Genomic DNA, 25,699 nt, shown 5'->3' on the forward strand with positions numbered 1-25,699 from the left:
CCAGCGAGCCGTGGGGGCGGGGAGGGCACCGCTGCCACCAAACGGGGCCGCACCGCCAGCCCCCTCCCCGACAGGTCCCCCAAACCCGCTGCCGTCCCCTCCCGGCACCTCCCCCGGAGCGGGTGGAACGGGGGGGCCGGTGTCCCACCACAGAGGGGCTGCAGACCCCCCTGGCAGAGGGATGGGGACGGCACAAGGGGGACCCACAGCGCTCCCCCGGCCTTGGAAGCTGTGCAAGAGGTTTGTGAGGGGGTCGGAGGGTGGCACCTGTCACCAGAGAGTCCAAAACCCCCACGTGCCCCCTCCCAGCGCATCCCACCAGCTCCCCGGGAGGATGTGAGCTGAACCGGCTCAGCTGGAATTCCTGAAAGGCAAAGTGCTCCCCAAAAACCTCAGCACCAGGCTGGGGCACGGAGCAGCCCCCCAGGAGCCCACTCCCGGGGTCTCTGGGCTGTGGCTGCAGTGGCCCCGGGGACACTTTCGGTTTTGCTCTGAGGTTGAGGGGAATTCTGCTCCCGGCAATGAGGCAGTCCCGGCCAGGGACAGCCCAGGATGAGGGAAGGAGGGGATTTCTGATGGAAAGTTGCAGACAATCCTGGCACTGCCGTGATTCCCCCTCCAAGCTCTGCTCCCAATCCCCCCCCCCCCCCCCCGCAGCCCAGCCCCACAGAGACTGAGCTCCATCCCACCTTTGTGGGATTTTGGGGAGAGGATTTCCCTGGATTTACAAGGGCTGGCAGGTACCCCCAACTGCAGAGTCCCGGGAAAGCAGCCAGGAATTCTGGGAGAGGCACCAGCAACGGGAAGGTTCACGGTATTGACACTTGAGGTTCTTAATGAGGCTTTATAATTAATATGCCATTAGGATGAGCAGGGTGGGAAGTCTGTGGCTCTCAGAGCTGGTTTTCCAGGCTGTTTGGGTTCCAGAAATAACACCTCCCTCGTCTAAATGATCTTTAAGGTCCCTCCCAGCCCAAAATAACATGATTCTGTGATCTCCCACGCCGCCCAGGCACCCGGCATCCCTCCAGCCCTGCATCCAGGCCTGCCCGGGGTTGTCCCTGCGTCTTTCCTGCTGCCTGTCCGTCCATCCCGGTCCCTTCCCCCACGGCCGTCCCCATCCCGGGCACACACACTGGCCTCTTCTCTGCTGCCTGGGCCCGTCAGATGTTGCTGAAAGGGAACAATGCGACGTATTGTCTGTCCCCGCTCGCCGGCATCAACCCCGGCAGCGCAACAAAAAGACACATTGACTTGCCGGGAGAAAGAGGCCCATAGATCCCGCTGCTCCCGGGGGAGGGACCGCGGCCCCGGAGCATCCCAGCCCCGCTTCCCTGTCCCGGGTCCGTGACGAGGTCGGCTGGATGCCACCGGCCCCGGGGACTCGGGCAAAAGGGGTCACCACGCTGGGGGGGGTGGGATGTTGTGTCCCACCGCCAAGGGGTGTTTTTTGGGATCGGCATCCCCACGGCGTGGGCAGCAGGGGAGGGGGAGGTTCTGCCCCTCTGCCCTGCTCAGGTGAGACCCCCCCTGCAGAGCTGCCCCCGGCTCTGGGGTCCAACAGCAGGAGCTGCTGCAGCCAGTCCAGAGGAGATGCTCCAAGGGCTGGAGCCCCTCTGCTCTGGAGCCAGGCTGGGAGAGCTGGGGGGGTTCACCTGCAGAAGAGAAGGCTCCAGGGAGACCTGAGAGCCCCTTGCAGGGCCTAAAGGGGCTCCAGGAGAGCTGGAGAGGGACTTGGGACAAGGGATGGAGGGACAGGACACAGGGAACAGCTTCCCACTGCCAGAGGGCAGGGTTAGATGGGATATTGGGAAGGAATTCTGGACTTGGTGAGCACGATGCCCACCCTCCCCTCCAGCTGCCCCAGCTGTGGCGTGCGGGAGTGCTCCTGTCCCACCTCCGCAGGAAACGGGATGGGAAAAGCTCCTCTTGGACTCAGCATCGCTTTTGTTTCCATTATAAACTTCCCTTTTCAGGAGGAAGGAGGGTCTGAGACCTGCTCCCTGCTCAGCCCCTGCCGGGGGACCCTGCCCAGGCCAGGGGAGCAGAGCCCGCTGTGGTACCACCCACCACCCTCCCACCTCTGCTTCCAGCTGGGTTCTGCATCCCATTTTCCCTCTGGCCACCCTCTGGCAGCTGCTCTGCTCTCACAGTGCTCCCCAGCTGGGCTGCTCAGGGTCAGGGAGACCTTTATCAGCCCCGAAATGCAGCCTAAGGCCGGGATAGGGGCGATAAGGCGCGTGGGATGAGCGGGATGCCGGGGCCAGGGCCTTCCCGTCCTTCCAGGAGCAGCCAGGAGGGATCATCAGGCTGGGAAAGGCAATGCAGGGGCTCCCCACAGGGTGTTGAACCCCACCATGCCAAAAGTACCCAAAAAACATGTCTATGGGAAGGCATCTGGGACCCCTCAAGTCCCACCATTGTCACCCCAGGGCTGGGGCAGCACAGGATGGGGCTGGAGGGGTTGAGGTTGGGTCTTGGCTTTGATGGCAAATATTCCAGCTCCTGGCCCAAAAGAAGGGCAGATGGTCTCCAAGATACAATATGGAGGAGGTTGCTCTCCCTTTCCTCCTCCAGGACTCCCGACAGCCACCCTCTCCCCCCCCAGCAGGAGCGGGGAAGGGGGTGATGGGGCGGGAAAGGTCCAGGACGGGGGAGAGCAGAGCTGATCCTGCGGGGTGGGATGCAGGGGGATGTTGCAGGAGGGAAAAGCAAGGCCAGAAATAGCAAGTGTAGCAGTTGCAGAAGGCGCCGGTTGCCATGGGATCTTCACAACCAAAAATGATGGGGCTCTGGCAGATACAAGAACGGGCCCTTTCATGTGTTTCTATGGGAAGTCAGCGCCTCTCCGCAGCCTCCCGGGCTGGAGCCTTTCCCAGGGCAGGAAGGATTTGGGGACACTGGTTGTGGTGACAGGGAGAGCCCTGGTAAAGTCCCTGGAGAGCCTTGCTTGGGTCCAGGAGGCTTTTTCCCCGGTGCAGATGTCGCAGGGTCACTTGGCACCGGCTCCAAGGGCAGGTTTGGCACTTCCCAGCTTCTGCTTAGGCAAAGGATAGAGATTCCCGGCTCTTCCTTGTGCCCCTCAGGAATCCCCTGGCATGGAGCTCAGCAGATTTTCCTCCTGCAGCTGAGGAAGCAGAGCCTTGCTCGGCACCTGCAGTGCCCCAGCCCCTTCATCCCATATCCTCCCGGGATGAGCATCATCCTGGGGACCAGGTCGGTGCCCATGTCCTGGGAAAGCCAAACGAGGGGCACAGCGGGTGGACATGGCAGCACAGGCAGCCCCCAGACCCTAAATGCTCCTGTTTTAGCCAAAGGCTGCTCCCAAGGGCTGATCCCAAGCTGCCACTGCCGTGGTGGTGGCAGAAGCCATGACCCTCCATCCCTGCACACGGCACAGCCCAACCCCACACTCTCCCTGCTGGAATTCTCTCCCTGGAGTGATCTAATTAGTTAATTCCTTTGCTATTTATAAATCAATATGGAAATCCCTCTGCTTCGTTCCCAGCGCTGTTGGTCGCCCTGGCTGGGTCGTCCCCCCCCCAAATTTAAAACCCTCCGGGGGATGATGTGAGTACATGAATAAATAATTGCCTCAATTCTTCGTTAAGGGCCGGGGGAATGCGGTGGGTGGCCGGGGCCGGACAAGGGGCTGGGGATGGTCCCTCCTCGTCCTTCTCCAGCCCTGTGGTGTGGGAGCCAAGTTCCCCCGCTCTGCCCTGCAGCCTCTCAGCGCTTTAACACCCAATAAATTAATAATCAGCCGCAGTTTAAGTAGGTCTGGAAAGTGGAAAACAACATCCGCAAAGATCTGGCGTCGCCCCGGCCCCGCGGGCGGGAGCGGCAGAGATTTGTCTGCCTGTCCATCTGCCGGAGGGGAACACAGGCCGTAATCTGTCCGTCTGTCTGCGGCCTGCAAATCACCAGCCCCTCCCAGGCAGCCAAAGCCCCCCGAGCCCGGGGAGAGCCCGATGGAACCGGAGCATCCTCTGCCCTGCCCCGCTTCCCTGCCCACGGGGACGGAGGAACCCGAGGCAGCAGCGGAGGGACGGGACCCACCGCTGGTTCCCACTGGTTTGCACCGGGAGGGTTTGGGTTGGTGTCTGGTTCGTGCCGGAATTCACCAGTTCCTGCCCTTCACCCGCTCTCCCGGTGTCACCGCGTGTCACCTCCAGCCACGCACGGAGCGGGAAAACGGCCTTTTCCCAGGATAAGAGCGGGAATAACCAACCGTGGGCCTGCCCGGGGACACCCACGGGGCGCTGGGGTGGCCACGCCGAGCACGGCCCGGGATCCAGCGGAGCCGTCCCGGTGCCGCCGCCGCCGGCAGCGCAGGAAGGACAGACATCTGCCCTGGAAGAGGAGGCACGGCTCGGGAATCCACCGGGAATGTGGCTATTTATAAACACGGCCCTTACGCAGCGCTGCAGAAGAGGGTTTTCAAGAAAAGCCGGGATCGGGAGCGGACGTGGCGACTGGGGATTCCTTGGAGATGAAAGTCGCTGGAAAAACATCTGTGAGGAGGTCCTGGCACGGGGTGGGGGGGCTGTCACTGTCCCCCCACTGCCAGCTCTGCATCTTGACCTGTCCAACCACGCTCGAGTTCACCCTTTGCACATCTGCTTCCCGTTGCCCTGGGGTTGGGATTGGTGCTGGAAGGAGAGCAGGGAGGGGGGAGTGTGAAATGCTTTATCCCCTCCAGGAAAAACATGGAAGAGACCTTGGCTCTGCACTGGAGGGACTGAGCTGAGTGGCCCCAGCCCTGACCCCCGGCCCCATAAATCCCCTCGGATTCACCCACCACCAAAGGAAACACCTTCCCTGCACGAGGCCTGTCCGCAGCACAGGGAAGGTGTTGGTGTCCCCAACCCAACAGCCAGAGCCACCACACCACTGTCACCCCACAGGCTGCACCCCCAGAGCCCCCCAGAGCCCCCTCAGCAGCAGGGATGGTGCAGGTGGGGATGGGCCACCAGTGCCTTTCTCCTTAGTAGTTCCCTGTGGCTTTGGGATGGGAGGATGGGAATGTCTTGGGGTGGTTGTGGGGATGGATGGACTTGGACGGGCACTGTGAGAGCCAGTGCTGGCTCAGGGGTACACGGCACAGCCAAAATGTGGGGGTGCTGCAGCAGTGGGGTGGGATGGGATGGGATGGGATGGGATGGGATGGGATGGGACGGGACAGCGGCACGAGGCCTCTTTGCATTCCTGCAGAGAAGAGCCAGGACCAAATGACCCTCAGCAGAGAGACTGAAAACAACTCCCAGAAGGTGGGGAGAGAAGTGTGGAGCTGGGATGGACACTGCCCAGTGCTGAATGGCTGCTGGAACAGCGGGAAGGACTCCCCAGCCAGGATTTGCTCCCCAGCAGGAAATGGTTGGGGACACCAGCCTGGAGCTCACACTCAGGGACAAGTGCTGGGACACAGATCCTGTTCACTGACTAATTCCACACGCTCCCTTGGGCAGTTTGTCTTCCCAAAGCCCTGGTACCCGCGTGTTTTCCAACGGGGAACATCCTCCTTGGCTCCTGTGCTGCTTGGGATACTCTGGCCCTCGCCGCCGGCCGGAGCACCCGGCAGCCATCCAAGGGCTTTATCAACTGGCACCCAAAAGTCAATAAGGAAGATGCCGCCTGTTTTAATTAACAGCAATTTCGCTCCGACGGGGGCGAGATGATGATGTGCCGGGGGGGAGGGAGGCCAGAGACAAAACATGACCTTGTTGGTGCAGCGCACACAGCGGGACATTGTTTTCCCCCTCGGAGACTAGCCTTGGCTCCAGGGCACAGCTGGGTGCTGGGGGACGGGGGCTCTGCTGGGAGCAGGGTGTGAGAGTGCCTGGAAGGTTCCAAGTCCAAAGGGATCGGGACGTGGCACCCGGGAGCACGAGCAGGGAATGTCGGTGGCTCGGACCGGCACAGACGGGTCTGGATTTTGGGAGCCCCCAGTGAAGCCCAGCTGTGCCCGAGTGTCATGGGAGTGAATCCCCCACTGGCACTGCTGGAGATCCCTGGCAGCACAGGGACGCTGCAGGGCCCTCGGCAGAATCAGCATCCACTTGAGTTTAGTCCCATTTTCTTTTCTCCTGAGCTCTCCCATTCCGGGAAAGCGGAGAAGAGGAACACACCCAGAGGGGAAAAACCTCCCTGTGTGTGTATCAGGGTGCTTGGTGAGGTGGGGAGACGGGGTGTGACCCATTGCACAACCTGTCCCCACAGCAGGACCCTCGGGGAACCGCTGGGGCTGCGGTGAGAGGGACCCTGGGGGAGGCAGGACCCTGGTGGGAGCAGGACCCTGGTGGGAGCAGGACTCCAGAGTGAGCAGGATTGGGATGACCTGCACCACGGTGTTGTCCTGGAGGTGACGGGGGAAGGGACAAGTGGCACCGTGGGACACTCCCAGGGTGACTGGGATGAGGCAAGGAGCACCCCAGGGGTGCTGGGGATGGGGGCACAGGCACCCAGGGGTGCTGGGGCCGCAGGCAGAGGCACCCCAACGGTGTCAGGGGTGGGGTGAGCAGCACCCCAGGGATGATGGGGCTTGGATAAACACCCCCCCCATGCAGGGGAGAGGGCACTGGGCTGGGAGGGGGGGGCTCCCCACCACCCCCTCCCACCGCCTCCCCTCCCCTCACCCCACCGCGGCTGCCCCGATCCCCGGGGGTCGCACAGGAGGGACGGGGAGGGGGGGGCTTGGCGGCCGCCAGAATCCCCCCACCCTCCCCCGGTCCCCGGCGGGGCGGTGGCTCCATCGCGGTCCCCCCGCCCCCGGGGCGGGCTCGGCCCCGTCCCGCCCCCGCCCCGCGCCTTATCAGCGGCGGGCGGGGGGCTCGCCCCACTCCCGCCCAGCGCAGCCGCCGCGGCGGGGCCGGCAGCACCCGACGGGCCGCACCATGGGCAGCCAGGGCTCCAAGGCGGCGGGCGGAGAGCCCGACACCGCCAAGGCCAACGGGCAGGTGGGTACCGGGGGGAACCTCCACGCGGCGCCGGGACCCCCCCGCGCCCCGTCGGGGCGGGCGGGAGCGCGGAACAAAGGCGGCGGCGGCGGCGGGGAGGGAGCGGCGGTGGTCCGGGCATGGGGGTGGGTTCTTGTGCCCCCGGGGGTGGGGTGGGTGTTCTGCCGCCCGGAGGGACCCTCCTGCCCGGCGGGCACCGGGCGATGCGGCAGCGCCCGCGCCGCGCCCCGGGCTCCCCCCGGCACCAGGCGGGTCCCGTCCGCGCCGCGCCCCGGGACCGGGAGTGGAGCGCGGGCGCCGCCCGGTGGCAGCGGGATGGACCCCCCCATCCACCCCCCTCCCATCGTGGATATCCCCCCGGTGCGACCCTTCTTCGCCCGGGCTCGGCGAACCCCGTTTTCCTCGGTTGGATTTCCCCCACACACCCCCCCCCGGGACCCCGTTTTTCGCCGGTTGGGTGCCCCGCTCTGTGGCCGGTGTTTCCCGTTTCCACCGGCTGAAAGCCCCCCTTTTCCTCGGCTATCCCCGTTTCCACCGTGTGGAAGCCCCCGTTTTCCTCGACTGGGTACCCCTCGGTGCCCAGTGCGCCCCTTTTCCCCGGCTGGGAGCCCCCTCTGTGCCCGGTGTTTCCCGTTTCCACCGGCTGAAAACCCCCCTTTTTCCCGGCTGGATGCCCCCCCGGTGCCAGGTGTATCCCTTTTTCCCGGCTGGGTGCTCCCCAGTGCCCGGTGAGCCCCTTTTCCCCTATATGGGTGCCCCCCGCCTCATCCCCTTTCCCCGGATGGAAGCCCCCCGTGTTCCCGTTTCCCCTGGCAGGAAAACCCCTCTTTTCCCCATCTGGATCCCCCCCTACCACCCCGTTCCGTTTCGCCCGCTGGGAACCCCCCCCCCCCCCCTTTTTGGGTTGGGGGACTTGGGGTTCGGGGTCGCGGTTTGAGGTCGGGGTTTGGGGTCTAACGCGGAGCTGCTCCATCCCCCCCCGCAGGAGAACGGCCACGTGATCTACAACGGGGACATGACGCCCAAGGTGGGGGTCGAGGTGTCCCCCCAGAACGGGAACGGCTCGGCTGAACCCCCCAAGGAGGAGAGCGAGGGCGAGCCGGGCGGGGGGGACGCCATCGAGCCCGCCCCCCCCGCCGACGGGGGGGACCCCAAACCCGAAGAAGGGGCCGCGGCCCCCAAGGAGGCCCCCAAGAAGAAGAAGAAGTTCTCGTTCAAGAAATCCTTCAAGCTGAGCGGGATCTCCTTTCGGAAGAACAAGAAGGAAGCCGGGGACTCCTCTGGCTCCTCTCCCACGGAGGAGCAGCAGGGCAAGGGCGAGGAGAGCCCCGCGGGGGGGGTGCAGCCCTCGGCTCCCCCCGAGGAGGGGTCGGCGGAGGAGCAGGGGGGCCCCGGGGAGGGCAGCGAGGGAGCTGAGCCCAAGGGGCAGGAGGGGGAAGCCGGCGGGAGCAAGGAGAAGAAGGAGGAGGAGGAGGAGAAAGAGAAGCAGCAGCAGCAGCAGCCGGCGGGGGAGAGCCAAGGAGACGCAGCCAAACCCGAGGAGCCCTCGAAAGCCGCGGGGGCCGAGCCCACAACAAGCCCCGCGGCGGTGGAGCAGAAGGAAGAGTAGATTCCACTTGGCATCGTCCTCACTGGAGACTCTCACGCCGTCCTCTCCATCCTGGAACACCACGGACTCGCCCACACCCCCCCCCCAGCCCACCTAGAACTGACACCACTCCCCAGACCCCACACGCCCCCCTCGAGGTATCTCTTCCCCTCCTCCCCTCCTTTTTCCCCCGGTAGAAAAAGCTGGTTTGGATTCCCACACCACTGCCACCACTTGGAGTAGTTTTACCTGAATCCTTTAAAAAAAAAACAGAACTGGGGGAGGAAGATTTGTTATCCTGGACATTCACTGGAGTTTTACAGTTTGTAAGAAAAACAGATCCCACGTCCTGCTCTGGATCTCTGCGGCCTCCAGACTGTCCCTTCTCCTCCCAGCAGCTTTCCAAGCCCACTGACTGTTCAATGGATTTTATTTTTTTTTCTTCTTTTTTTTTTTTTTTTTTTTGTTGTTTTGTTCTTTATTTCTCAGTTTACATTCCTGGTTCTGACTTCATTTAAAGTATTTTGTGCTTTTTATAGAAATCGATGGTTTAAAAGCTAATCTGGTTAGTTTTTTATAATGTCTTATATTGGCTTAAAACCATAAAAGCTTGTAAGTCCGCTGTGTTTAATTCTGCTTCTAAGGGATAACTTTTAGGGTGTGGGGTGGAGAGAGGGGGCCCTGCCAGCTGTATAATGTGAAGCAAAACGTTGTTTTCTCTGTAAATAATTTTTTTAATGGCCAAACCACTTGATTTGCAATTTTTCTAACTTGTAAAAAAAAAAAAAAAAAAAGCAGGAAAAAAAAAAAAGAAACCAAACCACAAAACAAAAAAAAAAAAGCTGTACGGGGCTTTCTTGTAACATTTGAAAGGAATAAATGGTGACCCCTTTATGGGAGAGCTCGAGTCCTTCTTGTCCTGGATGCCAGGGAAGGGCCAAGGGAAGATGGCAGTTGCTTATTTAGTTCAACAGCTGCTGCATTTAATCACTGCTCACACTTAATTGACTTGCAGCAGATGTAGAGCCACAGCCACAAAGGACTTTCCCACACCAGCCCTGTCCCTACCCCGGGATTGCTGCTCAACTGGCTGCTGGGGACCTGTTTTTGTAGAGATCCAACCCGATTTTTCCTGGTGTGGGGGGGTGGTGGGTTTGAAAAATCCGGTATTTTTCTCACAATGAGGGTTACTGGGTGAAATTCCCATTTTTGAGCATGGTTTCTCTGATATAAATTGGTGGTGGGTTTTTTTTCTTTTTAGTGGCTTTAGAGCAGGATTAGCTCCTCTCTGCTGAAAAGAGCACAAAAGGCGTGCGCTGGGAGCAAAGATTTCCTTAACAAAGGGAAATCCAAGGGCACAATGGTGCCTCTATCCCTTCTGTCACCTGCACAGGGGTTGAGGTGGCTTTTCCCGAGGAAAGGTGGCTTTTTTCCCAAGGAAGGAAGGAGCACAGCCCAGGGAAGCTGCTCCCGCCAGCCCCTCCATTTCATGGCCTGCTCCCAATTCCCATCCCAGCTCCCAATTCCCACCTGCTCCTGCTGTTTTGGCTGGCAAAGAAGATGGAGAAGAGCAAAAAAACCCCCATTGTTTGCCCAACAGGCACCACCCTGGGAAGGGGTGAGGACCATCCAGGCTCCTCCCAAGCCTCGAGGTAGGTGGAAATGCCCCAAAACTCCTTGGTTTTTTTGTGCAGCACATCCCTCTGGGAAGCAAGAACAAGGGGCCTGCTTCCCAAGGGAGCAGGGGAGTCATCCCTAGTCATGGAGGGGGTGGTGGGGGTGGGAACAAATGGGGTGTTTTGCCCCATTTTGAACCAGAGCTGTCCTTTCTGAGCCTGTCACATCCTGGTGCATCCGCCCGAGCTGCAGCGTGGCAGCCATTTTAGGAATCCCTGGAAAACAGAGGGACTGCGGAGGCACTCGGCACCGGGGGGGACGGGGTTGGAGGGTGGCTTTTGTTCCAGGGGGGGACAGGGTTGGAGGGTGGCTTTTGTTCCAGGGGGGGACAGGGTTGGAGGGTGGCTTTTGTTCCAGGAGGGGAGGATTTGCTCCTGTGCTCCGGTGAAAGGGATAACGGGGTTCCCCCCCGAGGCAAGGGGGGGATGTTTGGGAAGTCAACTGTGCCCACACAAAGCTGGTTTGTTTTTTTTTTTTAGCTGTAAAAAAACCAGCAGAGTTGGCTCCTGTGGCCATTTCAGGTGTGATCAGCTGCACAATTAACCTGCTCCTAATTAAATTAGAGAATTTTTGTTCGCTCCAACACAAGGTAAAACCACTTAAGCTCATCCAAATGGTGAATTAAGCTCGTGCAAATGGTGAATTAAGTTCGGCCCTTCCCATCATTAATTATTCCTTTTCCAGACGAGCTTTGAGCACCACAAAGTGCTGCAAGTCCAACCCCAAACCCAGTCAAGCACCAGGGATGCTGCTAGAGGAGAACCCAGCTGGAATTTGGGACAGAAAAACCACCCCAGTGACCCTCGGTTGGAGCTGTGAGCAAATAAACACACACCCCCCCCCCCAAAACTGTGGTATTTTGAGTCACCTTTCCCAGAGAGAGGAGGCAAGGGGGAGAATTTCAAGGCTGTTTTGTAAAATCCAAGGCAAAAGGAAAACAAACAAACAAACAAAAAAAATCCCCCCAAAAAACCAAAACAGAAAAACAAACCACAAAAACCCAAAACAAAACAAAAAAAAAAACCCCAAACATTTACAAATTAGACTAAAGCAATTTTTCAGGGAAGAGGGGGAAAAAAGTAACAAAATTGGACATTTTATAAAAGAAACTGATTTTGCACCGAGTAGATTCTAAACAAAACGTTTTGGTGGATGGGATTAAACACTCACCTCTCTTCCCAAATATTGTTACACCTGGAATTTTTTGTTGGGATCTACATTACATCCAGCTGTGACTCTGAAAATGAACTCACCCACCCACCAGTCTCTGAGCAGAAAGCAGGCCAGACTCACACCAACCATAGAAATGTACCAGTTTTTATTAAAAAGATTCTCAAAATTCAAAATAAACGCATCTTTAAAAAACCACAATATATTTCCCCTCCCTTGCCCTCCCTCCCCCCCCCAGACACAAAGTTACACTGATCTCTTCTCTCGCTTCACATACAAACACTGAAGAGCAGGAGTGACACCTCACCCGGATCCAAAAGAGACTAAAAAACTCACGGTGGAAAAAACGGGAAGGGAGGGGAGGGGGGGGGGAGGGGGGAAAGAAGCGTTTTAAAAAAATAAACCCTTTGAAAAAATAACCTGTGTTAAGTTTTTAGCAGCATTATTAGAGTTGAAACCCTCGGCAGCGCTCCCGGGGGAGGTTCCAGACCCTCCCCTGAGGGCCGGAGGAATCCCCCTGAGGAAGGAGAGCAGCGAGTCGGAACTGCCTGAAAACCAAACTTTTCCACCGAAAGCTTCGGCTAATGATCAGCTGTACAAAAGGAGATGCTAAAGAAAGGGGCAGAGCCGGTCACAAAAGACCTTCGGGGGGTGAGATAATGTGTGGGAGGAGGGAAAGGAGCTGTAAAGAGCGTTCAGAGCCCCATCTGCTGTTCCCTCAGGAAGGCAACAGATTAAAAAAAAAAAAAAAGGTTCTTCGTATTTACTGGCCTTGGGAGGAAAATTCAATTTGAAAACGTTTGTAACTTCAGGTTGAAAAAAAAAGAAATAGTATTTCACTGAAATTCTCAGCCAGGCTGGGGGCTGGGCTGGAGAGGGATTGGGGATTTCTGCAGTGGTTTCAGCCCAGGACACGGATCAGTGCTGGGAGCCAAGGGCAGAAAAGCAGGAAAAACAAAGCCAAAGGGGCAGTAACTCACTTCCCCCCCCCCCCCCACAAAGAGGGGCACAGGTATAGAAAAAAAACAGGTATAAAAGCTCCACCCCTTCCCTTCCTCGAGGTGCATAATGCTGCCACACTCCCTGGATCTGCCAGATCTTGGAAAACTGAGCCACCACACACGGGTGGTTTTCACTCTGCATTTTCCAGATCTGGGCCCTGGGGCTGATTCACTTAAAAAAGAAAAAAAAAAAAAAAAAAAAATCACTTTTCAGGTTGTTTTTAAGCTGCTTCATCTCTTTCCACGAGTTTGCTGCAGGGAGGAACCAACTCTATTCAAGAACTGCACTATTTGACCCTGAGAAGTGGCACCAGCTTGCAGTTAACTTGCCACAGTGGAATCAAACTGAAGACCAAAGGAATAGTCTCTCACAGGCTTCAATTGGGAACTCGGATTCTCCCATAAAACACCACCAAAAAAAAAAAAAGAAAAAAAAAAAAAAGAAGAAGAATAAAAAAAACCAAACAAAAAGAATTCATGGCCATCTTTCCACCTAACCTGAAATGCAGATACTACTTCTACTTAAATTATTCTTTTCCAAGGTTATTTCAGAGGAGAGAGTAAAGGAAATGATTTTTTTTGTTTGTTTGTTTGTTTTTTTGTTTACAGACACGCTAAGGAGGCAGTGGAAGGCAAGAGTGAAAACTTCCCAGTCACCAAATCTGGGCAGTGCAGGTCTGGCTGCTCCGCAGAATCCTCCCCTCTGCTCCCAGCGAGGAGTGCAGCAAGGAATAATTTACAGTCCTCAAGTCATTTATACAATTATATAGAAATATATACAGAAACATATATAAAATATAAATCCTGTGGAATAGGAGGCAACCCGGGAGCTAAAAACCTACGACAAACTACGCATGGACAGGCCCGTCCAGCTCAGGTGGATTTTGGCTCTTCCTTCGCCCTGGGGAAGCAAGAAGGGAAGGATTTGGTTTAAACAGGCAGCTTGAGCTGTGCCCAGGCTCTAACAACAAGCCAGAGCTGCAGCCTTAAAAGTGCTGCTCATCTGGCCCATCTTCAGCTAAAATTTATAACGGAGGTTATGTTTTGATTTTGATTTTTTAAGCAGCATTTTTGAGCCCTGAGAAGGCTCTCACAGTGTTTTATCAGGTGGGCTGCTCAACACCTGCAAAATTCTGCCCATTCAGAACCTGTGCCAAAGCCAGCCAAGCTGCCACATCACCCCCTCAACCCTCCCAGCAGACTCCAGACTCACCCTTTGGGTTCTGCTTTCTCCTCTTTCGCTTTTTCCTCTTCCTTCTCATCTAGGAAAAAACAAAGACACACGGCAGTGCAGTGGGAAAGCACCAGCCAGGCAGAGCTCCAGGTCCCAGCTCTCCTGCTCACCTTTTTTCTCCTCTTCCTCCTTTTCCTCCTCTGCCTTCACACGCTTGGCTTTCTTAAAGTTGGCGACGTTTTTGCGCCCTCCTTCCCCTTCGTCCTCAGAGTCAGAGAATTCCTCATCACAGGATATTCTCTTGTTGGAATTGCGGACTGAGTGTGAAGAGGACAGAGGTTGGTTGAATAGATTTACAAGTCAGGAGGCTCCAGGCACTAATTCTCTGGGTACAGTTCACTGGAGTGAACTGAGGAGCCTACCTAAGTCAGGATTAGGCCACGATAAAAACACTGTACCTGCTGCATCTTTTAACTCATCCCTCCTCACTGCTCATGCCCAGGATCCAAGATCACATGGACAACTTGGATTAGGTACAGTGTGATGTCTAGACTTGACAGCATAAGCAGGTTAACCAGCCTCCCACTGAGAAATCTGTCTGCCAGATCCTAAAGGCCAATCTGGCTACAAACCACCATTTCCACCGTGGAAGACACTTCTGGCATCACACCTGACAGTCTCCCAGAAAGGGTTCTGTCCCAGCACCTACATCCCAGGAACTGCTTGAGCTCTCACATTAAAGTCTAGAGTTTCTCCACTATGGAAATCATCTGGCAAAGGGTGCAGCGCTCAGCACCAGTGCTTCATCTTACGAAACACAAAACGGATTCAAACCGAGACTCCAGAACCGGGCAGATCTAAACCCTACACCCTCCTCCTCCTCCTCCTCCTGCAGCTCAGGGCTCTCTGGCACCCAGCCAGACACAAGCACGTACTTGAAATGCGTTTCTCAGGGTCATCTTCCTCTTCATCTCCGCTGTCCTCCTGAACAGCATCCTCGGGGATGGGCTGCATCTGCACCCCGGGGGCGTGCGGGAGCATGCGCAGGTTCTCGAAGAGGCGCTGCCTGGAGCCACCCAGGGAAGGAACAGCTCGGTCAGCAGGTGCCTCCCTGGAGGTCCCAGGGGAGGGCCAGTCCCCAGGAGGAGCAACCACTTACTTGATCTTCTCGAGGTACTCGTTGGTGTTCTGGTTGGTCATGTTCGAGGGGCTGATGTGGAGCTTGAAGTCTGGCCCGAAGTACTCGAAATAGTCATTGTATGGAAGCTCTGCGGGCAAATGAAAAGGAATAAACACCAAGCCACCACCAGAATGGAAATTGGAACAGCTACAGCAAATCAGGGTATCCAAAAGCCCTCCCAGAGAAACAACCGAGAGGTAACAAAAGCAATCTTGGCATTCCTGCCTCTGCCCCAGCAACACCTCTTCCCTGAGCTGTTCCAGAATGTCACTGGCCCTCAGTCTGGGAGAATTACCATTGGGAATTTCGGTGTCCAAAGCCACAGCAGTCTCATAGGTCCAGCACCTGGCCACGTTCCTGATGGTGTAGCCGCCCCCTCCCAGCATCAGCATGGGCAAGTTAAAACTTTTCACAAACTCCACACACTTGGCATGACCTGCAGAAAAAGCAGTGGGGGGGGAGGAAAGGTCACACTCATGGCATAAGAACACACTTTTCCATGGAATCTCAGTGATGCCAGCTCAGCACAGGCACTGTGTGCTCCTACCTTTGATGGTGAGGTTGAAGCAGCCCAGCCTGTCCCCGGAGAGGGAATCTGATCCACACTGCAGGACAACAGCACTCGGCTGGAATGTCTCCATGACTTTGGAGATCACCTAAACAACAAACCCCTTGTTACACGCTCTGCACAGGACACTGTCACAGCAGCACAGTGACACCCATGTCAGCCAGGGCCACGAAGACAGCCCTGGTGCTCCCACAGCTGCTGATTCCCCTGTCCTGGAACACTGGGGCTCTCACGCGCCGGAGCTCCCGGACAGGCCGCGATTGTTCGGGGGGAATAGAGCCCCTGGTGAGGCTCAGCACAGAAAACCCAATCAGCCTCCCCAAAGAATGGCTCCAGGGACAAAGTGTGACCCACTGAGCGAGGAGGAGTTCACTTACAGGCTTGAATATGGCTTCATAGGACTCGTCGTCGATGCCGTCCCGGAGGGGATAGTTCACAGCATAGTACTTGCCTTTGCCTGCACCAATGTCCTGTTGGAGGGAGAGAGGAGAGACCACAGCTCACCAGAAGTCCAGCTGGAACACCAAAACTGTGCTCCAAACCAGGAAGGGAAGCCTGGAATTCCAGCAGTGTAATCCCAATATTAAGCCCAGCCCGCAGTCCCAGTCTGGGCTGACCATGTCACTGCTTTAAAATGAAATATATTTTCATTTCTATTATCACTCTCATACCCGGGTGTCTTATTGAAAATAACTTGTTAAAAATAATTAATTCGTTCCTGGTGCACGGTGGCTGCACCAGGATAAAAATGCTGCAGCTGCATCAGCAACAAACTCTGGGCAGGGCTGAAAAAAACACAACTCATGGGTGAAAGGCAGGAGAACTTAGATCAGAAAAATGTAATTCCACTAGAAAAGCACATAAAAAGAGGTAAAGAACCCTTCACCCCTGAGAAATGGGGCATGGGAGTGCCAGAAGTCACAGAGGGACACCTGGATCTACCTGAGTGACACAGTTACCACCAGGACTCATTAACACAAAGAGCTGAGTTACAGGAAGAAATGCCAACAGGATAAATCCACTCAGAAACCTTCCCCCAAGAGCCTGGGTGACCAAGCAGCTACAGGTGACCAACACACCATTTTCAGAGCCCCTTTTCTCAGCAAAATAATGGTGACACCAAAGCCTTGGGTTCAATACACGACCCCCGGCACAAAGCTCCCACTGCACCAGCTGAACCTACACCTCTGCCCTCAGGAAAAGGGTGTCACTGTGAGAGCAGGAACACCCAGGAGAGCAGTGGCAGATGGAAAAAGGGCAAATTCCAGGGCAATCTTCAGCCAGGCCTTCAGTCTCACCCGCAGGTCCCCTGTTCCTGGGAAGTATTCCCCGTACTTGTGGAAGGACACGGTCATGACACGGTCCGTGGTGTAAAAGGCCTCCTCCACACCATCCCCGTGGTGGATGTCGATGTCGATGTACAGCACCCTCTGGTGATACCTGGGGGGCACAAAGGAGCCAGGGTATTCCATTTATTCAGAGTAAAGGCTGCCTTCACCAGCAGAAAGAACGAGAACAAGGGAATCTGGGGCTGGTTCCCAGGCTCCACAAGGGAAAGAGCTGCAGAGGAGGGACACACGCCTCGGTCAGCGGTGGAACAGACCCACAGAGGAAAATAAAGTGCCTTTTGCTGCTGAGGGCAGACTCAGCTCAGCTTATTCAGCTCCAGCCAATAAACTGCTTTTTTATGCCCAAGCCTCCCACTGAGGTTTGCCCTGAGCCAGGAGCTGTCACACGTGCCAGCTGTGCCCTCTTTTCCAGGGTGGGTGGCAGAGGGAAGGGACAAAGGGCACCAGCACAACGCTCCAGGAGCCTCTGCTCCCTGCACGGTGGATAACACAGACACCCCTGGAGGAGACCCCCCAAAAGCTGACCCAGCCCTTCCTGGGAAAGCACAGCTCCAAAAAGGCACCAAAAAGGCAAGGCTGGGAAGGAGGAGATGGGGCAGGAGGGGCAGACAGAGGGGTGGGTGGTGCTGTCCTTACTTCAGGAGCTCCAGGATGGCCAGGACGATGTCGTTGACATAACAGAAGCCAGAAGCCTCCGACTTCTTGGCGTGGTGGAGGCCTCCTGCCCAGTTCACTGCAATGTCTGTCTGCTGTTTGTTCAGCTTCACTGCACTGGCTGGGGGGGGACAGTGAGAGAAGGTAAAAACCAGAGCAAAGGGGCTGTGGCAGGGATGGGCCCTTCCCATGGTGCTGCTCATGGGGGGGTTGGGTCCTGCACAGAGCACGAGGGTTTAACACTGGATGTGTCCCCAGACTGACAAAGGGCAAAGGAAGGGAAGGGGAAAGGGGGGAAAGGGAGAAAAAAGAGGGAGAAGAAAGAAAGAGGAAAAAGGGGAGAAAGGGGGGAAAAAGGGGAAAGGGGGGAAAAAAGGGAAAGGGGGGGGAAAAAGGGAAAGGGGAAAAAAGGGGAAAGGGGAAAAAAGGGGGAAAGGGGAGAAAAAGGGGGAAAGGGGAGAAAAAGGGGGAAAAAAAGGGGAAGGGGGAAAAAAGGGGGAAGAGAAGGGGGAAAAAAGGGGAAGAGAAGGGGGAAGAGAAGGGGGAAGAGAAGGGGGAAGACATGGGGGAAGAGAAGGGGGAAGAGAAGGGGGAAGAGAAGGGGGAAGAGAAGGGGGAAGAGAAGGGGGAAGAGAAGGGGGAAGAGAAGGGGAAGAAAAGGGGGAAGAAAAGGGGGAAGAAAAGGGGGAAGAAAAGGGGGAAGAAAAGGGGGAAGAAAAGGGGGAAGAAAAGGGGGAAGAAAAGGGGGAAGAAAAGGGGGAAGAAAAGGGGGAAGAAAAGGGGGAAGAGGGAATGCAGGTTCTGGGACCAGAGAGCTCAGAGTTGCTCCAAAAACCACAGTGCAGCCAGTGGCTGTGGGTGCTGCTGCACCACGTCACAGGAAACAACAGACCTGGAGGTGTCACTGTGATGTGGCAGCCACAAAGCTCTGTAGCACAATAACACCTGCCTGTCTGCAACTGTGAGAACTGTGAAAGCATTTCAGTGTTCCAGCTCTGAGGGAACTCACTGAAACCCCTCAGCTCCTTGTTCATGTTCAGGCTTTTTGTTACAACCAACAGATAAAGCAACCCTGTTCTTTCCTTTCCAGGTTATCCCTGCCCACAGCAAGGTTTTAACAACTTTTTTTTTAATGTAAAGCAGCTCATGTTTGGTTTGGTTTTTTTGTTTTTGTTTTTTTTTTTTATAAATTAAATGCTGTTGCTGTGGTTTTGGTTTAACTCTACCACTGGTGATGCTGTTACACCACTTAAAGAGCCCTTCACATACTCAGTGAGGAAACCCAGACTAAAATGGAGAGGGATCCATCAATATGCAGAGCTTGGGCTCACACGGGGAGAAATCTGGATCTAATTATTAAGGGAATCAGAAATAGGTTCACAGAGCTTCCCCAGCACCCCCCACAGCAATGTGTTTCCTGGACAGAACCACACAAAATGCATTTGCTTAAAAGGGAGAGAGCACACGACTTGTGATCTTACCCACAGAGCCTCCAGCAGAGAGCTGACAGAACTCAAACAGCCCATCAAACACAGGGCAGTCCTCCCCAACGTTAACTAGAAAACAAAATAGAACAATTAGTGAGGTAAACCCACAAAAAAAACCCAAGCTTATATCACCACTCAGATTAGAAAGGCAAAGTGGACGAGTGACCAGCATCAGAGAGTTTTTAGGTTCTCAGCAGAACTGCAGTTCTACCCTTGGCAAATTTCTGCTGGAACCACTTCCACTATTAAAAATAAAAAAAAAACCAACCCAGCAGCAGGTTTGTGGCTAATCCAGATTTGGCAAGGTTTGATTTTAGGAACAGGGAAACAAAAGTAAACCTGTATTTTTTTGTAACAACATCCGTGGAGTGTTTCCTCCTGTGCTTAACGAGAAAGGCACAAACAGCACGAGTTGGAAAGTCATCTCCACAAAGGCTGTGTGAGGAGGGAGCCCCAATGCTCCCAGCTGGGGACAGGGACACCCAGAAGGAAGTGACTGTTCCCACTTTCCAGCTGTTTCAGCAGGGCAGAGTTTGGATAATCAGCTTGCAGAGGTGGCTGGAAACCTCCTCTGTTGAGTGAGGAGAATTTAAGTCACCGATTTCTGTGCGTTTCCCACCACAAGAAATTAAACCTGGTGCCCCTTTGGGTTACCCTGCCCAAGCCTGGCATCAGCAGAATCAGTTCATCCCCTTTACAGCTGCTCTCCTTTGCAGGGTTTGCTGAAGAAAAGCTCTGTCCTTGTGTCTTTAAGATGATTTTTCACATTTTGCCTTAGTTCTGGGGAAGTCACAGAGCAGAAAAATGTTGTCTGCCAGAGAGAGCAGAGTGTTCATGAGCTGTATCTGCTCCAGGGGTAAACAGGTCACTTTGGGGAAATATGCACTTTGCTATATGTCATTTGGTGTATTAAGGAATATCATGGACTGTAGGGAGTACATCACTCATAAACCATATTACCCCCCTTCCTCTTATGTGCTTGGGTCTTAATATCTGTCCCCTTCAGCTCACACCAGATTTCCTAGACCAAAATACTGTTTAAATGAAGCTTGAGCCTCCCCCACTCTGTCTGTATTTGCTAAAAATCTAGTTTGCTGCAGCCCCTGCCAAAAAAACGTGAGCTCAAAGCTGCAGGGAGACCAAAACCAGGTCCCTGTAACCTTAAAATCACCATTAAAGAGCCTTTCCATGGGCTGGAGGGGTTAGAACAAGACATCAGCTCACAATAAACCATCCTGACACAAAGCTGCCAGGTATTAATGTGGATCTCAACCCTTCCAAACTGCCCTGAGAACCCTTCAGAGTTACTGCAGGTTTGGAGGATAATTGAGGAGAAAGGGGTTTTTTAGTTTGTTTGTTTGATTTACCCAACTCTTTCCCACCTCTGGTTGAAGACAAGCACATTAACTCAAAATCCATGCAGCTCATAAATGGAGCTGGTCAGTCAGTCACCTCCGAGCCAGGAAGGGAATTTTTAGGAGAGTTCCCATCAAAACCCAACACAAAAACAAAGACAGGCAGGTCAAAGGTTTTTTTTTTTTGCTTTTTGGCTTGAGCCATCTTTAAAATGACTGATCTGCCAGAAAAATCAAAAGGGAAGTCAGGAGAAAGACAATTTCCCCCTGGTTCTCCCTGCTCTTTTTTATCCCAAACCTCCACAACAGGCCTCGGATTCCCCAGATCCATGGGGTTTTTTTTTTTTTAACCTTGGCAGGACCTGCAGCCCAACTCACATCTTTGCATCTGCTTGCTGTACTCAGACATGTTGTCAGGGCGGATGGACCTCAGGAATTTGATGTAGTCATCACTGTGGTACTTGGTCATCTCCTCTGCATTTGCCTTGTGAGGACGCTGCAAGGACAGAAAAAGAGAAAAAAAATAAATTCCCCTTTCCAATCCCAGATTTTCTCCCAGGAACTGCAAAAAAAAAAAAAAGAAGTATCAAACCAGCAGCGTTAAACAAGAGAAACTCGCTTTCTTTAGAAATGCCACTACTGGAGTGTGTCACATATGCAGAAACACAACATAAATTTAATGTGCAAGGGGAAAAAAAAAGCAGCTTTCCAGTCTCCAAAGCTCCTCTGAAGCACAGCACATCTCACTACAACACTCAGAAAAAAAACCCAGAAATACATCAGCACAACCCTTAAGGGTTTGTTTATTTTTTTCCTCAGCAAGTCTGAAGCTCCACAGTTAAAACCTGACACATCAACTATGACCTTTCACAACTATTTCCCTCGATGAGCAGCCCCACAACTCACATAGATCTCCATCTTCCTGTAGAGGCCGTAGTTCAGCAGCAGGTTGTGGGTCATCCGGATCCTGTGGGGTTTCATGGGATGGCCTTGGCCATAATAGTAGTTCCCAACGTCCCCTGGGAGCAGAAAGGGGGTTGTTACAGCAGGGAAAAAAACCCCCATTCCTTCCAAGGGAACCCCAACCAAGCCAGCAGGTCATCTGTCATTCATCTGTCCTTCTTTGCACAGGGATCTCCAGGGATTCAGAAAAGTTTATCCTGGATTCAAGTGGAAATTTAGGTAGGGAGGTTTTAATGCTGGTTCTGGAGAAGCCAATCCAGGCAGAGTCTGAGCCACAAACATCACACTGTGCATGTGGAAGGTGTCCCTGCCCGTGGCAGGGGGTTGGAATCACATCACCTTTAAGGTCCCTTCCATCCCAAATCACTCCATTCTGTAAGTTAAGAGGAGGCAGCTCCAGGTCTGGACCAGAGGAGTTCTGGGCAGCTGTGCTGACTCAGCACAGGAAAACCCCTCACACTTCAGGACTCCCAGGTTTCCTTGAGCAGGATCCACATGGGATTTTAATCCCAGCTCAGACAGTGCCTCATCCCAGGCAACAGCCTCTGCCTCCCTTTCTCACTAATTGCCCCAGCGAAACGAGACCCAGGGCAGGTCCCTCTGTCCCCAGCCCAGCCCTGCTCTGACACCTTCTCAACCCTTCCCACCCTTCTTTTTTTATTCCTTGCAATCCTCCAGAGGAATCCCAGGCCTTCCCTGCCACCCTCAGGGACACCAAGGCAACAAAGTCACCTTCCTGCAAGTCCATCTCCCCCCAGGGATTGTCTCCTCCCCAGCCAAAGCCCAGCTCACGTTTCCCTCCCCCCGCTGCTCAGTGGCTGAGGTTGGGTGGGTTTTTTTTCCCCCCCTCCTTTCCCAAGGAACTTAATTTTCCTGAAATGTACAGAAATTTAACTTTCAGATGGGTGCCTCCTGCCTGATTTGGCTGCAGCAGGCACAGATCAAACACTGCCAGGAGCAGGAAACGCTCAGGCAGCAGCAGGAACGTCTCCCAAGCCTCATTTCCTTGGGAAACCAGACCAAGTTGTTCATGGAGTTGTACAACTCCTGCTCCGTTTAGGAAGGCAGGAGACTCAATCCAGTCTGGCTGGTGACTCAGTTGGGAGAATTAATATTTCATCACCCATCTCAACATTCAGGAGAAGCTGCTGCTTCCCCACAGCACCGGAGCTCTTCCCTCCTGTGGACGTGGACCTATTTTCAGTCAAAGTGGATGCAAATGGTGCAAATCCCACGCCCAGACAACTCTGCTGCTGGAATTTTTACCTGTCTCTGGGGCTGCAGGGAAATGGGGCGTTGTGTTCTTTCAGTACAACTTCAGAAAGCAGAATTATTTCCGGTAAAATGCGTCTTTTTACTGAAAATAATTCCGTTTTCTGAAACGTGTGAAGGTGTTTTACCAGAGTAACCAGCCCTACAGTAAAACATATCCCTAAAACTGTCCCTAAATCAAGCTTGGGGGAACTTAATACAAGATGTTTGTGACCCTAGATAGAAAATACAACCACAAAACTTCATGAAGCTTTAAAAAATCAGCATCATCTTCACCTCAGGCTGTCAGTGGAACGCCCTGGGCCAACCCTGACCTCCAGAGCCTGTTCCCTGTGCTGGCACATCCCACCAGGAATCCTGTGGAGCCCTGGACGAGTGTCAGAGCAGATTAAGAGACTGTGAACTCCACAGACACCTCTTCACCTGCAGGGGTTACACAAGTCCCTTCACGAGGAGCTTATGAGGGAGAAATTACATCCAAACCCTTCCAAAAAAGACCCTTTGGACACCTGATCACCTTTTCCCCACCCTCTGCATCCCACATTCCTTCTCCACCTGAAATTTAGGGCTCCAGAGACCCAAACCATCCCCCAGGGACCTCCCTGTGTGGAATCATCCCAGCACATCCAACCTTCCCTGCGTGGAAAACAAAAGCCCCAAAGCACAAGTGACCTCCTGGCCACCACTGCAGGTTGTGCCTCTGCCCCACAGCAACAGCCACGCTGTGGATGCTTGTCAGCTGCTCAGAAAAGAGCAGTGAGGGAGGAAAGAAAAAAAAAAAAGGCACTGAAACCTTCACCAGGGTGTAAATTAGGGAGGGCAGCTCCAGACGAGAGTGTGGGACCTGAGCTTGTGCAGCACAGACCTCAGGGGAGGCAGCTCTGCTCAGCATTTCGCACCAAACAACCGGTTATTTCGTATTTAAGGCATAATTACGTGCCTGCAAAGATTTATGGTTTGCTGCCAGCCCAGCAGGCTGCTCTGTGAGCATGTTATATCCCAAAGAGAGGGGTGGATTTCGTGGAATCACAGGGTGGTTTGGGTTGGGGGGGAGCTTGAAGAGCACCCAGTGCCACCCCCTGCTATGGGCAGGGACATCTTTTACTATCCCAGGTTGTCCAACGTGGCCTTGGACATTCCCAGGGATGGGGCAGCCACAGCTTCTCTGGGAAATCCATTCCAGCCCCTCACCACCCTCACAGGGAGGGATTTCCCCCCAGTATCCCATCTGACCCTGACCTCCTACAAACTGAGGCTAAATTTGGACACGGAGACTGTTTTCTTTCCCAACCTGTTGTGCCACTCTGGCACTCCTTGAGTTCAAACCAGGCATTTTAGGGCCCAAAGGCTCCCCCTGGCATTTTTGGAAGGCTGGTGTTGCCCAGGGAGCAGTTGTGTGGTGAAACTGGGCTCGATTTCACTTCACCCACAGCTCTAACCCTGCCTCTTCCTTGCCCTGCCCTTCCAAAGGCACTGAGTCAGTGACCCAGCACAGGTTGCAAACCTCCCATTTGACTTTTCCAGAGCAATAAAACCCCTCCCCACACGCCTGACACAGTCATTTGGAAGAGCCCCCTCCACGGGGGCACGTCCATTTAGGGGCAAAAAGCAGCAAGAACAAGTTTTTATTTGATTTCAGACCCCAAACCACGATGAAATAGAGAATTGCACAACACCCCTCACACTGAGGGAGCAGAGTCTATAAAAAAACTGACCCTGCCCATCACCAAAGGGGAGGGGGCTGTGAAGGCACAGGGGTGGCAGGATTGGGATTTCTCCCCCAGCCTGTGGGGTGGATGAGGGATCTGGGCAGCCCCAGCACCCTGTTATTCCCTGCTCCAAAGGGATGGTTACACAGCCCCAAAGCAGCGCCTCAGAACCAAAGTGAGCCACCCCCCAACCCAGCACGTCCAGAGCCAGAACTAGAGGATGCTCCTGGCCACAGGAGCTCCCTGCAAACAGCCACGGCCACTCTGGCTCCCAGAGCCTTTGGGTTTGTTCCCTCTTGACACCAGGAGTGCCTCTTCCTCTGACGTGGCTCCAGGAGGATTCACCTCCCTGTGCTCCCCAAAATCCTCCTCCAGCACCTCAGCACAGCTCCCAAAGCCTCTCTCAGCCTGGTGCCCCTCTCTCCACCCCAGACCCCCCTCAGCCTTTCCTGCAAACTCCCCAGACTCCCACACCCATCTCCCCCCAGTCCTGCTCCCCTACTTCCCCCCACTCTTCCCACTCTCCCCTCCAGTGCTCCCCACACCCCAGCCATGCTCCCCCACACCCCTCCCATGCCCCCCGGTGCCCCCAGCCCCAAAGAGGACCCCCCATAACCCAGCTCATGCTCCCCTGACCCACATGTCCCTATTGCCCCCCCAGCCCTCAGTGACCCCAATCTCCCTCCCTGCACCCCCCCAGCGACCCCACTACCCCTCCCAGCACCCCCAGGGCAGCCCCACCACGTTTCCCAGTGATCCCCCCCAACACTTACCCCCTCCAGAGCATCCCCCACCTCCATGTCCTCCAGTGACCCCCATCCCCAAACCCTCACCTGCATCCCCAGTGACCCCCAGCAACCCCCAGTGACCCCCAATACCCCCCAGCACCCTCCCGTGACCCCCATTACCTCCCCAGTGACTCCCACCACACCCCCATTACCTCCAGCATCCTCCACCCCCCCCGTGACCCCCATTACTCCCCCAGACAATCCCTCACCCCATCCCCAGAGACCCCCATAGCCCCACAGTGACTCCCATTCCCCCCAATGACCCCCAATGCCCCGCCAGTGACTTCCCATTACACCCCAGTGATCCCATTACACCCCTGTAAACCCCACTCCCCACCCCAGTGACCCCCAATACCCCCCCAGTGACCCCTAGCGCCCCCATTACCCCCCCAGTGACCCCATTACCTCGCCAGTGACCTCTTTACCCCCTCAGTGACGCCTATTACTCCCCCAGTAAACCCAACACTCCCACCCCAGTGAGTCCCATCACCCCCCCCAGCGACCCCAGTTCCCCCCCAGCCCCCCCTCACTCCCACCCCCACTGCCCCCCTCACCCCGTATTGCCCCCCCTCGCCCCCTACTGCCCTCCTCTCCCCTCCCGCCTGCCCCGCTCTCCCCGCTGCCCCCTCCCGCCCCTCTCCCCTCACCATCGTAGTAGTAGCAGACTTTGCGCTTCGTTCCCTGCGTCAGCGCCATTTTCCTGCCTCCCCTCAGCGCCCGCCGCCGCCCCGCGCACCCAACCCCGCCCGCCCCGGCCCCGCCGCCCCGCCCCCCGCTCCGCCCCGCCCAATCGCCGCGCGCCGGCCCC

General features: G+C 55.2%; 3 protein-coding genes across 4 annotated transcripts in view; 2 read left to right on the forward strand and 1 right to left on the reverse strand.

Moving 5' to 3' along the window:
• The window catches only part of KHDRBS1 (KH RNA binding domain containing, signal transduction associated 1), a 51,669-nt gene extending 42,231 nt beyond the window's left edge, over positions 1-9,438 (forward strand). For both annotated transcript variants that reach the window (XM_064634900.1, XM_064634906.1), the window contains one exon: positions 8,818-9,438. The gene's annotated coding sequence lies outside the window, so the exon portion shown is untranslated. The remainder of the gene's footprint in view (positions 1-8,817) is intronic.
• On the forward strand, positions 6,826-8,820 carry MARCKSL1 (MARCKS like 1). The gene is made up of 2 exons (XM_064634907.1): positions 6,826-6,956; positions 7,942-8,820. Exons 1-2 carry the CDS (start codon positions 6,894-6,896, stop codon positions 8,563-8,565), a joined length of 687 nt encoding a protein of 228 aa, XP_064490977.1. The 5' UTR covers positions 6,826-6,893; the 3' UTR covers positions 8,566-8,820.
• Positions 9,439-11,522: 2,084 nt separating the features above from the next.
• HDAC1 (histone deacetylase 1) lies at positions 11,523-25,656 on the reverse strand. Its single transcript, XM_064634908.1, has 14 exons — positions 25,539-25,656; positions 21,066-21,178; positions 20,538-20,655; positions 18,799-18,873; positions 17,300-17,438; positions 16,613-16,754; positions 15,692-15,784; positions 15,294-15,402; positions 15,042-15,182; positions 14,726-14,834; positions 14,502-14,632; positions 13,737-13,883; positions 13,606-13,654; positions 11,523-13,293 (listed from the first exon to the last, which is right to left on the reverse strand). Exons 1-14 carry the CDS (start codon positions 25,585-25,587, stop codon positions 13,266-13,268), a joined length of 1,443 nt encoding a protein of 480 aa, XP_064490978.1. The 5' UTR covers positions 25,588-25,656; the 3' UTR covers positions 11,523-13,265.
• Positions 25,657-25,699: the final 43 nt, after the last annotated feature.

Source organism: Pseudopipra pipra, chromosome 24 (assembly GCF_036250125.1).
Source record: "Pseudopipra pipra isolate bDixPip1 chromosome 24, bDixPip1.hap1, whole genome shotgun sequence".
Lineage (NCBI taxonomy): Eukaryota > Metazoa > Chordata > Aves > Passeriformes > Pipridae > Pseudopipra > Pseudopipra pipra.

Bases quoted from the DNA above. Each gene is read 5' to 3' on its own strand.
- MARCKSL1 (XM_064634907.1), top strand. From the start codon at position 6,894: ATGGGCAGCCAGGGCTCCAAGGCGGCGGGCGGAGAGCCCGACACCGCC. The intron at 6,957-7,941 runs GTGGGTACCGGG...CCCCCCCCGCAG, and splicing joins CCGCCAAGGCCAACGGGCAG to GAGAACGGCCACGTGATCTA.
- HDAC1 (XM_064634908.1), bottom strand. From the start codon at position 25,587: ATGGCGCTGACGCAGGGAACGAAGCGCAAAGTCTGCTACTACTACGAT. The intron at 21,179-25,538 runs GTGAGGGGAGAG...TTCTGCTCCCAG, and splicing joins AGTCTGCTACTACTACGATG to GGGACGTTGGGAACTACTAT. The intron at 14,633-14,725 runs GTAAGTGGTTGC...GGGTGGCTCCAG, and splicing joins GAGTACCTCGAGAAGATCAA to GCAGCGCCTCTTCGAGAACC.